Source organism: Pongo abelii, chromosome X (assembly GCF_028885655.2).
Source record: "Pongo abelii isolate AG06213 chromosome X, NHGRI_mPonAbe1-v2.0_pri, whole genome shotgun sequence".
NCBI lineage: Eukaryota > Metazoa > Chordata > Mammalia > Primates > Hominidae > Pongo > Pongo abelii.
Window position 1 is genome coordinate 54,739,290 of NC_072008.2, and position 14,543 is coordinate 54,753,832.

At 46.5% G+C, this 14,543-nt stretch overlaps 1 protein-coding gene across 11 annotated transcripts in view; it reads left to right on the plus strand.

The window, feature by feature from the left end:
- Nucleotides 1-44: 44 nt before the first annotated feature.
- Nucleotides 45-14,543, plus strand: part of GNL3L (G protein nucleolar 3 like) — a 91,143-nt gene continuing 76,644 nt past the window's right edge. For 3 of the 11 annotated variants that reach the window (XM_063721424.1, XM_063721426.1, XM_024240477.3), the window contains exons 1-5: nt 45-157; nt 2,375-2,440; nt 10,824-10,885; nt 11,919-12,026; nt 13,066-13,182. In XM_063721424.1, coding sequence (XP_063577494.1) covers nt 2,422-2,440; nt 10,824-10,885; nt 11,919-12,026; nt 13,066-13,182 — 306 coding nt within the window. In that variant the 5' untranslated portion in view covers nt 45-157; nt 2,375-2,421. Of the gene's footprint in view, nt 271-1,416; nt 1,507-2,301; nt 2,441-10,823; nt 10,886-11,918; nt 12,027-13,018; nt 13,183-14,543 lie in introns of those variants that run through there. The other 8 variants (XM_054544628.2, XM_024240479.3, XM_063721428.1 and 5 more) reach the window with 7 other exon arrangements.

A 14,543-nucleotide genomic window follows, 5' to 3' on the forward strand; every position in this document is an offset into this window, starting at 1 on the left:
AGCCCCCCCCCCCCCCCCCGGGAGACCGCACGGTGGGCGGAGTCGGGCGCCGCCGGCCTGGGATCCGGAAGTCGGAGCCTAGCTGCGCGAGAGTTTCTGCTCACCCAACCGAGTTGTCTTGTTGCCCTCGCTTCTCAGATCCCCGCCGGAAGTGTAGGTAAGAAACTTCTTTCGTCTTTTCTCACAGTGTGCGCTTACCTAGACGGCCGGGCAGTTAGGATCGTCTATTGGATGTGAAACCAGAGATGCCCGCCAACCTGGAATAGAGAGGTAAACAGCCGGATCCCTTCCAGGGTAGAAGGGCCCGGAAGAGGGGCAGGGATCGCGGCACACGTGGAGACGCGCCGAATTGCCTTTTCGCGGAGTGGAGTTTGCCGGGAGAGGAGCATTGCCCCATCCCACCTAGAAAGGTGTAGACCCGGGACACACTGTGTAGCGAGGCACAAACTTCACTTGGGTGGTGAAGCGTTGATCGTCCTCAAGATAGTGAGGCTCCATTCTGCATTCACCCTGTATAGACTGGAGTCGACCCACCAAAGGCATGGGGGACATCCACCCCAGCCGTGTAGAGACATCTCCCTCCACCCAGCTGAGCAGTGCAGACTTCTCCCGACTTAAGGCACTTCCTTGGCTTGGCTCTAGACAGCCGCCTCGAGGCACCTCCTCAGGACAGACAGAGGCTTTGATGTATCTGCCCCCATACCAGTATAGAGGAGCTTAGAAACATTTAATATACAGAGGGAGGGCACCTCCTCCCCATTCGCGTAAACCTAGAGCCCTCCGTATCGCTCCCCAACTCACCCGTCCCCAGAGTGGTTGCGGTTACAGGCCTCAGCCTGTGGACAACTAAGCTGATTGATTGCCCCCTCCTCTTAGGTTGGAGTGAGTCCCCATTATGGAGAATCAGACCTGATCCCTACTTCCGTAGCCCCCGTTTTACCGAATGTGTAATTTTTCGAAGCACCCAACGTGCTTCGAAGCAAACAGGAACAGACCTTAATCCATGAAGAGACAGTGAGGGCTGCCCCTTGAGGGGCCGTGGGGGTAGAGGGGTTCAGATGTGTTCCTCTCCCTTTGAGGTAGACACAGATCATCCCCCTACCTCCCCTACCTCCCTCAAAGATTTAGAATCACTAAATGAAGCAAAGGAGATACCCTGTAAGGAGCAGATATGCAGGTCTCCCTCCCTGTAATGTTGAGAGGGAGTGACATCGCTGATTACCTGGCAGTTCAGTGCGTATGGTCTCTCCCCTTTACCCAAGGTAGTGGAGCTCAGATCTGTTTCTCTCCACCAAGGGTAGAATCACAGACGCCCCTACCCCCAAGTATTAGGGCTGATCTATTAATTTATAGCTGCGTTGCCAGCCCCCTCCACACACCACCCATGCAGAGAACCAGAGCCCCTATTTCTTTCAGTGTTAGTATGCCGCTGACTTCAACCAGCATAAAAGATGACAGCTGTCACAGTCCACCTCCCATAGAAGGGTCCAGAATAGCTCACTGCAGGTAAGGTGCAGACCCGCTTATTCAAAGCTGCATAGTTGTGGAATCAGACATATCGATCCTGTACCACAGTCCTCTCCAGGGTAAAGAGACGCAGGACCCATCCCCACAATCTAGAGATAAACAGATCTGTGATTCTTTTCCCATGCAGCAGAGATGCACACAGCCACTTTGTGGGTTTCCCCAGTTTCTCTGCACCCCAGAGTAGAGGGACAGATGGCAATCCCCCCAACCCACATCACCAAGGTATAGACCCCAGGCATATGCAGGCACAGATTTTTACCCCCTCCTCCAAGATTTTGTACTTATTTCAGTCCATATAGACACTCAGGTAAGAATCCCTGTTCTCAGGCCCCTTTTCCCCAGGGTAGACTCCTGGGATCTATTTACGCCCTTCCCCACCACCTCTCCCAGGGTAGATGAGATATGGAATCCCCTACTTGGGAAAAGAGGCACTATTATCACCCCATATAGAAATAGACCATCCTTGCATGTCCCTTTCCCCTCAGTGTGGAGGTGTTGAGCACTAGTCCCCTACCTAGAATATAACACTACCGTGTGGAGGAATAAAGACCAAAAACCCTATCTGACCCCATTTGATCCCACTGGGCTCAAAGCCCAGTGGCTTTGAGCCACTGACTCCACCCGGGATGAGGTTGAGACCTATTCCTCCCTTTGGGTAGTATGACACTGCCTTCTCTGTGTGGACTCAGCCACATGCGGCTTTAGCTCCAGCTTCTCCCAGTTTTCCTAATTATTACGCCTTCCTCATAATGTTCTTTAACATTTTACCTTTAGGGGACTTAGGAGGGGGCTTGTGGCATTGTGGTTCCCAGCTGTCTCCAAATTGCTTCTTCTCCCATTCTGACAGGAAGAGAGCAAGCAGATTTGAACCTATCTGCTTTCAAGCTGGTCATCATGATGAAACTTAGACACAGTGAGTTTCCTTTACCACCCCTCCCAATCCTGTGCTTTTAATGAATATTCATAGAATTTCACAGCAACTTTTTGTTTTTTTGGTTTTTGTTTTGAGATGGAGTCTCGCTCTGTCACCTAGGCTGGAGTGCAGTGGTGCAATCTCAGTTCACTGCAACCTCCGCCTCCCGGGTTCAAGCATTTCCTGCCTCAGCCTACCGAGTAGCTGGGATTATAGGTGTGTGCCACCATGCCAGGCTACTTCTTGTATTTTTAGTAGAGATGGAGTTTCACCATGTTGGCCAGGCTGGTCTCGAACTCCTGACCGCAAGTGATCTGCCCGCGTGGGCCTCCCAAAGTGCTGGGATTATAGGCATGAGCCACTGCGCCCGGCCTTCACAGCAACTTTTAAAAACTGTTGAATATGTTTCACATCACTCAGTCTGGATCTTTTTCATATGGTATCATTGCTGTCCTCCTGACTTCCTTGTAAGAGAATGTTTCCATTATGCCCCATTCTTAACTTACAGATGAGGAAACTGAGGCTTAGCAAGGTTAAGTGACTTGATCTGAGGTGAATTGCGATAAATAACATATCACACTGCCTGTAACCCCGACATGTCCTAACATTTTTCTCTATCAGTTGGTACCATAAGTTGTACTAGTGGTTAAGAGCGTGCCTGTAATCCCAGCTGCTTGGGAGGCTGAGGCAGGAGAATCGCTTGAGCCTGGGAAGCAGAGGTTGTGGTGAGCCAAGATCATGCCACTGCACTCCAGTCTGGGTGACGGAGTGAGACGCTGTCTCAAAAAAAAAAAAAAAAAAAGAAAAAAACCAAAAAAAGAAAAGAAAATGATAACATTTGGATAGCACACTGGCACTGGGCAGGCTGGATGAGGATTGTGCAACCCAGTGGCTCTGTTTTCTGTGTGAATACTGGCCCTGCCAGTGGACAGCTTGGTGGGAAAAAAATACATTTTTTATATAATCATAAAAATGTCATCAAGAATCATACTGTTAATACCAAAAGCAAATAATCATACTTTTATTTTATTTTATTTTTTATGTTTTTTTGAGATGGACTCTTGCTTTGTTACCAGTAGAGATGGGGTTTTGCCATGTTGGCCAGGCTGGTCTCGAACTCCTGACCTCAAGTGATCCGCCTGCCTTGGCCTCTCAAAGTGCTGGAATTGCAGGCGTGAACCACCATCCCCGACCAAATAATCATATTTATAAGTAACACAAGAAAGGTGGTAATTATACTTTATTTAGGAACATCTAATACTAGATGATAAAAATATTGATAGTGATGGAAAAGACAAAAATTACCTGGTTAAATAAAGTAAGATATATGCATACTTAAGAATTCTGGCTGTTTAAAAGATAAAGAAGTATTGTATAGAAAGATTATATGGAAAAACTGTATTGTGTGGAAAGACTATTAGATGGAAAGATCTTCAGATTTGCTAACTGAAAGAAGTTGGCCAACAGGACTACAGTATGTTATCTTTTATGGAAGAAAATGGGAGGAAATAAGAATATGTATTGCTATTTACATAAAGAAAATGATACACAATAAACTGATAAAGTGGTTTCTTGTGGCAGTGAGGGGACTGCAATGGATAGGGACAAGCATGGGAGGGAGACCTCTCAAAATAACACTTTTTGTTTTGGAATCATATGACTATCACCTGTTAAAAATAAAGAATAATTCTACACATTTACATTAGTGAGGAAAATGGTAAAAATTAAATAGAAAAACTTCCTATGTGCACACAAAACCAAGACCTTCACTGGTAAATTGCAATTAATGATCAGACTAACTGGGATGATTGCTGGGAAAGATGGGGGGAGGTACCGTGTGGTGCAGCTGTCTGCACTCTGGGCTAGGGATATCTTGGACCCAAATGATATTAAGTCTGGGAAGGTTTTCGAGGAGTGCTAAAGAGTGTTCAAATGCAGTTTTAACTGTTGTGCATTCTTTTAAATTTTTAATTTTTTTCGAGATAGAGTCTCACTCTGTCGCCCAGGCTGGAGTACAGTGGTGTGATCTGAGCTCACTGCAACCTCCGCCTCCTAGGCTCAAGTGATTTTCCAGCCTCAGTCTCCTGAGTAGCTGGGATTACAGGTGTGTACCAACACGCCTGGCTAATTTTTTTGTATTTTTAGTAGAGACGGGGTTTTGCTATGTTGGCCAGGCTGGTCTCCAACTCTTGACCTCAAGGGATCCACCCACCTCGGCCTCCCAAAGTGCTGGGATTACAGGCACGACCCACTGCGCCTGGCCGCTGTTGTTCATGTTTGAGTGGTTATTTTTTAAGGGGGGAGTGTTCTATCACTTAGAAAGTTTACAACTGGCCGGGCGAGGTGCCTCACGCCTGTAATCCCAGCACTTTGGGAGGCCTAGGCGGGCGGATCACTAGATCAGGAGTTCGAGAGCAGTCTGGCCAATGTAGTGAAACCCCGTCTCTACTAAAAATACAAAAATTTAGCCGAATGTGGTGGTGTGTGCCTGTAATCCCAGCTACTTGGGAGGCTGAGGCAGGAGAATTGCGTGAACCCGGGAGGCGGAGGTTGTAGTGAGCCGAGATTGCGCCATTGCACTCCAGCCTGGGTGACAGTGCGAGACTTTGTCTCAAAAAAAAAAAAAAAAAAAAGTTTACAACTATTGGTGTTGGTGGCACAGGTGTATACTCCATGGAACTTGCCTGCCTGCCTGCCTGCCTTGTCTGCCTGCTGGTCAGTTATCAAACACTGATAAAGATGTCATAGTAGGGCAATGGAGAGGCAAAGGAATTGCGGCTTTTTGCAGGAGTGCAATTGTAATAACAGACTGTGGGATGCTAGCTGGACAGGAAGGGAAGAAGGATGGCTGACAAATAAGGAACTGAGTAGAACGTTCAAGTCTCTAGGAGGTTGGACAAATGAGCTTGAAGATAGGAGAGAGGGGTGTCTGAGACTGCTTTCAGAAGTCCAAGCAGTTGCAGGTGGTTCCCCCATAGGTGTAACCACAGGAATGGATGGGTGAGTGGCTATGATTGAGTGGAGATCCTTGGAGATGAAGATGTCAAGGAAGTGGGAAACCTAGATTGTTGGAAGGGTTGCCCAGTGATCTCCAAAGTCACCCAGGTTGTTGGTGGCAGGAGTTGGGTCAAAAGAAAAGCAATGAACCAGGTGCTTCAATAGATGAGGAAAAGTAAGTCATAGATGACAGGCATAGCAGCCTAGTTGGGGCCTCAAAAAGAGCAGGGTTTTTATCTTATCCCCCTCCACACGTTTTTGAGATGGAGTCTCACTCTGTCACCCAGGCTGCAGTGTGGTGGCGCTGTCATAGCTCATTGCAGCCTCGACCTCCTGGGCTCAAGTGATCCTCCTGCCTCAACCTTCTGAGTAGCTGGGACTACAGGCATTTACCACTATGCCCCACTATTTTTTGTTTTTCAGTAGAGACGAGGGTCTTTCTATGTTGTCCAGGGTGGTCTTGAACTGCTTAGCTCAAACAATCCTCCCATCTTGGCTTCCCAAAGTGCTGGGATTACAGGCGTGAGCTACCAAATCTGGTTTTTTTTTTTTTTCTTTTCTTTTTAACGAGGGAAAAATAGTCTCAGCTTGGCACTGGTGAGTCTGGACGACTACGTTCTCTACCTACTGACCCCAGGATAAACATGTGCCAGTGAAAACAACAACCACCTTTTGAGAGGGCTGCAAGTGAAGCATTGTCCTTGGGAGAGCCAAGTATCAAGGCAGGAGCTTGGAGAATTGATCCCAGGGAGAGGTTGTTAGGGGGGAGTGCTGATCACCCAGGTGGGAGTTTCAGAGAATGTTGTGGGAAATTTGATGCTACGGCAGAGGAAGGATGAGGGGAATGAAGTCAGTGGCTGTACAGGGACATCTGTGGGTGACAGTATGGGAGATGAGGGATTAACGAATACAGAGATCTGCTTTTGAGTACTGATGAATTGGTGATTTTAGGCCTAGATGATGTTGGTGGATGCATTGAGGCTCAGAGAGGTTTTAAAAAATTCTTCAAGGTCATATAGCTAGGTAGTTGAGCCAGAGTAAGAATGTCTGCTGGTTGTAAAATGGTAGCTGTTTTTTCTCTGGAGTTGTTGAAAAACCTATGAGCAGAGGCTCCTGAGTGCTGGGAGGGATGACTGACTGCACCCCCTTCTCCTTTTTCCCTCCCCCCTTCTCTTCTCCCCTCTGAAGCACATTCTTTTTCTCTCCAAGTGATGTATTTTCTTTCATTGTGTGCTTGTATCCATTGCAGGTACTCAGTTTCCAGGGAAGTTAGGCAGATGGAAATTGTTGAGTAAAATGTCCAGACCCGGTTCGTTCCAAACCTCACATTTTTTTGTTGTTGTTGTTGCAACATGAGTACTTTAGAAGAAAGGAGACTGGGGGTCTGTTTTGTGTTTATTTAAACTGTGTTTATTTAAATTCGATCCATTCACATTTGTTAGTTTATGTCTGGTCAGATTTCTACCGTCTTATTTTTTATTTATTTATTTTTTGAGACGCAGTCTCGCCCTGTCACCCGGGCTGGAGTGCAATGGCGCGATCTCAGCTCACTGCAACCTCCGCCTCCTGGGTTCAAGCGATTCTCTTGCCTCAGCCTCCCGAGTAGCTGGGATTACAGGTGCCTGCCACCATACCCAGCTAATTTTTGTATTTTTAGTGGAGACAGAGTTTCACCATGTTGGCCAGGCTGGTCTCGAACTCCTGACCTCGTGATCTGCCCACCTCAGCCTCCCAAAGTTCTAGGATTACAGGTGTGAGCCACCGTGCACGGCTCTCTACCATCTTATTTTATATTTATTATTTATTTTGTTTCCTCTTATTCCCTTATTTGTGTTTTGCTAACTTGATGAAGTTTTTAAACAATCCTCTATTGGTAATTAAAGTTATGTTGGTAATTGTATTCATATTTATATCAAACATAATTAATTCTGTATTTATCACTTTACCAAAGTTAAATAATGACTATTTTGTAACCTACCCTTTCAAAATGAAACCTTTAGCATGCTTTCATGCTTTTGCTTTTCCAACCCCCATTACTTGATTCCTGGATTTTGTTGAAATAATTTGGTATTTCAGTTCTGAGCTATTTCCTTATGATATGCTTCTTGGATTTTAAGAATCCTTTTTTTGTTGTTTTTTTGAGACAGGGTCTCACTGTGTTGGCCAGGCTAGAGTGCAGGTGTGATCATGGCTCACTGCAACTTCCACCTCCTGGGCTCAAGTGATCTTCCTGCCTCAGCCTCCTGAGTAGCTGGGACAACAGGCATGTGCCATCACACTTGGCTAATTTTTTTTTTTTTAAGAAGAGTCTTGCTATGTTGCCCAGGCTGGAGTGCAGTGGTGCGATCTTGGCTCACTGCAACCTCCACCTCCTGGGTTCAAGCAATTTTCCTGCCTCAGCCTCTCGAGTAGCTGGGATTACAGGCGCGTGCCAACATGCCCAGCTAATTTTTGTATTTTTAGTAGAGACGGGGTTTCATCATGTTGGGCAGGCTGGTCTCAAACTCCTGACCTCAAGTCAGGCACCCGGCTAATTTTTGTATTTTTAGTAGAGACGGGGTTTCACCATGTTGGGCAGGCTGGTCTCAAACTCCTAATTTTTGTATTTTTAGTAGAGATGGGGTTTCACCATGTTGGCCAGGCTGGTCTTGAACTTCTGACCTCAAGTGATCCACCCGCCTTGGCCTCCCAAAGTGCAGGGATTATAGCTGTGAGCCATCGCTCCTGGCCTCAGTGATAAGTTTTAGTAGATTTCCTGCCCACCACTATTTGTTTCCTTTAGCTTGGGATCTTTATACTGATTTAATTTTTATTTTGCCAGTAGTTTTATCCAAAAGGAAAAACAGGGCCAGGCGTGGTGGCTCATGCCTGTAATCCCAGCACTTTGGGAGGCCAAGGTGATCCAATGACTTGAGGCCAGGAGTTTGAGACCAGCCTGGCCAACATGGCGAAACCCCGTCTCTACTAAAAATAAAAAAATTAGCCAGGCACAGTGGTTCACGCCTGTAATCCTAGCTACTCCAGAGGCTGAGGCAGGAGATTTCCTTGAACCCGGGAGGTGGAGGTTGTAGTGAGCTCAGGTGGCACCACTGCACTCCAGCCTGAGCGACAGAGCGAGACTCTGTCTCAAAAAAAAAAAAAAAAAACAGAAAGAGAGAGAGAGAGAGAGGGAGGGAGGGACGAAAGAAAGAAAGGAAGGAAAGGAAAGAAAGAAAGACAGGTGGTAATCTTTGCTCACCTGAAAATGTCTTTTTCTTACCTTCACATAGTAAGAGTGATCTATTGGTTAGAATTTTATCCCTTTATCTTTGGAGTTCAGAAATTTCATCAGGATGTGTCCAGGGTATGTCTTTTTGGTTGTTAATATATATATATATTTTTTGAGACAGGGTCTCTGTTGTCTAGGCTGGAGTGCAATGGTGCCATCATAGCTCACTATAACTTTGAACTCCTGGGATCAACCAGTCCTCCCGCCTCAGCTTCCTGAGAGCTAGGACTACAGGTGCACGCCACCATACCTGGTTAAACTTTTTTTTTTTGTATAGACAAGGTCTCACTATGTTGCCTGGATTAGTCTCAAACTCCTAGTGTAAAGCGATCCTCCCACCTCAGCCTCCCAAAATGCTGGGATGACAGGGTGAGCCATGGCACCCAGCCTTGGTTGTTAATCTTGCTGCTGCCTGTGTCTTTCCAATCTGAAACCTCAAGCCTATGTTCAACTTAAGGAACTTTCGTCTGTTATTTCAGAAAATTATTGCTTCTCCATTTGTACCCTTTTCTCTTTCAGGAACTCCTGTTGTTTAGATTTTAGCTCTCTTGGCTCTGTTGTCCATTTTTTCTTTTATATTTTTGCTCATCATTTCCATTTCTTTGAATTTTTGCTCTAAGTAAGCCCCCTCCTTTGGTCTTCCAGCTTATTAATTTGGTTGTTAGTGATGTCTTTTTTGTTTTTCACTATTTCTATTGAATTTTTTTAAGAGACAGAGTCTCACTATGTTGCCTAGGCTGTTCTCAAACTCCTAGGGTCAAGTGGTCCTCTTGCCTCAGCCTCCTAGCTAGCAACAGGCAGGTGCTACTGTGCCCAGCTTAAGTTTTGACTGTTAAAGCAGTCTGTGTTTGTGTATTTTTTTAAGAGATGGAGTCTTGCTATGTTGCCCAGGCTGGATTAGAACTCCTGGGCTCAAGGGATCCTCCTACCTTAACCTCCCATGTAGCTGGGGCTACAAGCATGTGCCACGGCACCTGGCTTTTGAATTTTTATTCAATGTCAAGTTTTGGGAAATCTTTTTTTCTCACACAGTTCTTTTGAAGTATCTTCTTGATTCTCCTTGAGAATTTGCAGTAGCTCGAGGCTAACCTGGCTAACATGGCAAAACCCCATCTCTACTAAAAATACAAAAATTTGTATTTTTGTATACGAATACGGGAGGCTGAGGCAGGAGAATCGCTTGAACCCGGGAGGCAGAGGTTGCAGTGAGCCCAGATCACACCACTACACTCCATCCTGGGCAATAGAGCAAGAGTCGGTCTCAAAATAAAAAGAATTTGCAGTAGAACTTAAGTTCTGTTTCCTACATTAACTCTGCAGTGGGAGCCAACTGATGTGATTGTGGAGCCTGTTCTCTGTGTGGTATTCTTGAGCTGCTCATATAATATATTTGTTTGTGTATGTCCTGACCTTCCAGAAACTCCTGTCTCTCTAGGAATTCCTTGAACCCCTATGAAGGTGGTAAGAATTAAAGGGAGCCATTCTTCCCAATAGGCCAACTGTGAACGGGATGAGAGATGGGACTTCTTATTGAAGAAGGGGAGAGGCCTCATAAGTTCCTGGGCTTTGCTAGGAACTCCATGATTGGAGAAGTGGTAGATCTCTCCTTTTTGTATCTGAGGGAGGCGGCAGCATTTTGGCTGAGTAGGTCAAGTCACTTTGGAGGCAATGGCCTGAGCAGGGTCAGCAGGAAGGATAGTTCTTTCCCCACATATTGAGGGCATCTGCCCAGGCTTAGTGGGCTGGGACTCCTTAGATTACCTTCTCATGCTGCCAGCTCCCTCACCTCAGCCTGGCACTTAAATTGTTGAGTTTCCCCCAGTAGGAAGTTCTAGGGGAAAGAGGAGTCACAAGCACATATTCAGGTTACTCTCTGTACAGAATTCCTCTCAGAATTATTTGAATTTGCAATGAAATAATGTTGCAAATATTATATCCAGTACTTCTCTGATACTATTGCTGCCGTCCGCATCTCTTGTCTTCTGCTGGATCTAGACAGACATGGTATCTGAGGCTTCCTAGCTAGGTTCCCAATGTGGCCTGGCCTTGATTCAGGTGTCAACAAATATCGTGTAGATGGATGACGGCTCTTTTCTTTCTTTTTTTTTTCTTTTGTAGAAAATAAAAAGCCAGGTGAAGGTTCCAAGGGCCACAAGAAGATAAGTTGGCCCTACCCTCAGGTAAGGTATGCCTGTTGTTGAGGGTAAGGTCAAGTACAGGTTGCTTGTGCTGGGAGAGGCCCACTAAACCCAGTAAATATTGGGTGACTCTGGATAGAGTGCCACAATGGAGTCAGTGGATCTGGCTTTCGCTCCCTCTCTGGGTGGCCACAGCAGAGAATCAGCAGCATTTTTCCCAAGCCATATGCAGCTTCGTGCTTGATTTACCTTGGTAGGGATTATCATTATCCCCATGTTTTAGTTGAGGAAACTGTCCGTGAGAAAGTTCCTAGGTTCAAGGTAACACAACTGGGATTTGAGACTGTCTGATTCTCGAGTCCCTGTTTCTTATGGAGAAGAGGGAGGCCAAAACATCATCTTTGGTTCCTGGATCTCCTGGTCCTGCTTGGAAAGGTGTGGGTAAGTAAGGCTTGGGAAAGAGCAATGAGAAGAAGGTATAGGCCAGAGAAGGCTTGGGTTCTCACAATTTAGTATGGGTGAAGCTCTCAAACTTTAACCAGTCCTCTAGAATCACCTGGAGGATGGGGGAGAACATCGATTGCTGGGCCCCACCTCAGAGTTTCTGATTCAGTAGGTCTGGCATGGCATCCCATGATTTGTATTTCTAGCAAGTTCCCAGGTGCTGCTGCTACTGCTGGTCTGAGGACCACTCTTTTGAGAGTCACTTATCTAGAAAGGTTTTCCCTGGGCCTTGGGAAACCTTCCCAGCTGCCTGTCCCCTCTGAGCGGTCTCCTGTCAGTCCCTGCCTAGCTATGGGAGAGAGGACCTCTACCCAGCCAGATGGGCAGATCTTTGGGGATGGAGCCCATTTTGCCTCTCTCCTTTCTTTGTCCCCACAACTACACTTATCTGAGAAGCTGTAACTCCTGCTGCTCACCTTGGGAGTGAGAGGATGAGAGGATGAGAGGATTGAGAGATAGAAGGGGCATTTATGAGGGGATGTTGTCTTCCTTCTAGGGCTTCTTGCTGCCTTTTTGAGGTGATTTCCATGGGTTCATTACCTCTGTTTTTTTTCTCTTATGTGGTGGCCAGCCTGCAAAGCAAAATGGGAAGAAAGCAACCTCCAAAGTGCCCTCTGCACCTCATTTTGTTTACCCCAATGATCATGCCAATCGAGAGGGTGAATTAAAGAAGAAGAGGGTAAGCTTTTTGCCTTGGTGGGGAGAGAGAGGGCCTGCCTTGAATGCCAGGTCCGCAGAAGTGCTGAATGGAAGGGCAAAGGCAAGAGTTGTTAGGGTTGATGAGGCTATTTGTGGAAGCCAGGAGAGAGGGAGGTTACCATGATACTGGATTTATGTCTGCATTTGTTCACCACCCAGTCCATTGCTGTCTGGCTTATGCTTCCACTGCTCTGCTGACACTACCCCTGCTGGCCTCATCAGCACCTTCCCTGACATCACATTCATGAATAGTGTTCTTCCCTCATCTTATCGGAATGCTCAGCATTTGAGGCTATGCTTTCTTTGAAGCATGTGAACTTTCTTGTCATCTCACTCTCCTGGATGTCTTTCTTCTTCTTTGACTAGCCACTGACAGTCTCTTTTGCCACTTTTTCCTCTTTCTTATCTTTTTTTTTTTTTTTTTTTTTGAGATGGAGTTTCACCTTGTTGCCCCGGCTGGATTGCAGTGGTGTGATCTTGGTTCACTGCAACCTCTACCTCCCGGGTTCAAGCGATTCTCCTGCCTCAGCCTCCTGAGTAGCTGGGATTACAGGCGCGCACTACCACGCCCAGCTAATTTTGTATTTTTAGTAGAGACGGGGTTTCACCATGTTGGTCAGGCTGGTCTTGAACTCCTGACCTCAGGTGATCCACCTGCCTCGGCCTCCCAAAGTGTTGGGATTACAGGCGTGAGCCACCCTGCCCGGCCTTCTTCCTTATCTTTAAATGATGAAGCATCCCAGGACCTTAGCTTCTTTCCATTTCTGGTCTTAAGTGGTTCCACCTGCCTAGGATACATTCTCTCTGCTTTTTATACCCTCTTTTCTCTGCAACTCTTTTCTTCCTTTCATCTCTCTTTTTCTTCTTCTCAAACCCTCATCTCCTGATGTCATATCTTCCCTCTCCCTGGGCCCTGCTTCTCCCACCTCTGCCATGTCACGCCATTTCCTCTGTCACCCATCCCTCCCTTAGGCTGCAGACCCAGTCAGCTCCAGTACCAGTGTGTGTTCACTCGTTAGGTTGAGGAGATGATGGAGAAGCAGCAAGCTGCCCGGGAGCAAGAAAGACAAAAACGCAGGACCATCGAGAGCTACTGTCAGGATGTCCTAAGACGCCAGGAGGAGTTTGAGCATAAGGTAAGAGTGCAGCCCTTGCCCCTGGATAGGTTTGCTCAAAGCGTCTTTTGCCGTTTTTCTGTGAAAGGGAAGAAGGAAGGGTGTGAAGTTGTTGGAGGGGAACAAAGGAATCAGTGTAGAGAGGATAGAAAACCGTGGGGACGGAGGAAGGGAGGGAGGGAGGGATAGAGGGAGATAAAGGGCCATTTTGAGCCTTACCCGTGACTGGACACCTCTGGAGAGCTCCTCTCTCCCAAGGTTGAGCCTAAAGACTGGAGCTGGTGGTGGGGTCAGGGGCTGGGAGAGTTACATGTGACCAGAAGATGGAGTTGGGGGAGAGGGAGCGAGAGTATGAGGAGAGGATTGAGAGACAGAAAGGAGCATATGTGAGGGGATGTTATCTTCCTTCTAGGGCTTCTTGCTGCCTCTTTGGCAGGTGTTCTTGTCTCACACACAGAATACATGCTTGCCAGCTCATACTCCCTTTTCTGACATGCAGTATGTATGCCTCCCCCATCCTGTGTCCCTCATAGATTGTTTTTTTCACACCTCCCTCCTCCATCCCTCCCTTTCACACCCATGTGCACGCTCAGGTCTCCACCTGGTGCTCGAGCACGCACATACACATAGGCGCACACATGAACCATGGGGTTCTGTCCATTTTTCTTCCACTTCCCAGCTTTATTGTTTGGTCAAAGCTACTTTTTGGTGGCCTGAGACTCACATGATTTTTTTTTTTTTTTATTATTTTACTTTAAGTTCTAGGGTACATGTGCACAACGTGCAGGTTTGTTACATATGTATCCATGTGCCATGTTGGTGTGCTGCACCCATTAACTTGTCATTTACATTAGGTATATCTCCTAATGCTATCCCTCCCCCCTCCCCCCACCCTACAACAGGCCCCGGTGTGTGATGTTCCCCTTCCTGTGTCCAAGTGTTCTCATTGTTCAATTCCCACCTGTGAGTGAGAACATGCGGTGTTTGGTTTTTTGTCCTTGTGATAGTTTGCTGAGAATGATGGTTTCCAGCTTCATCCATGTCCCTACAAAGGACATGAACTCATCATTTTTTATGGCTGCATAGTATTCCATGGTGTATATGTGCCACATTTTCTTAATCCAGTCTATCATTGAACATTTGGGTTGGTTCCAAGTCTTTGCTATTGTGAATAGTGCTGCAATAAACATATGTGTGCATGTGTCTTTATAGTAACATGATTTATAATCCTTTGGGTATATACCCAGTAATGGGATGGCTGGGTCAGATGGTATTTCTAATTGTAGATCCTTGAGGAATCGCCACACTGTCTTCCACAATGGTTGAACTGGTTTCCAGTCCCACCAGCAGTGTAAAAGTGTTCCTATTTCTCCACATCCTCT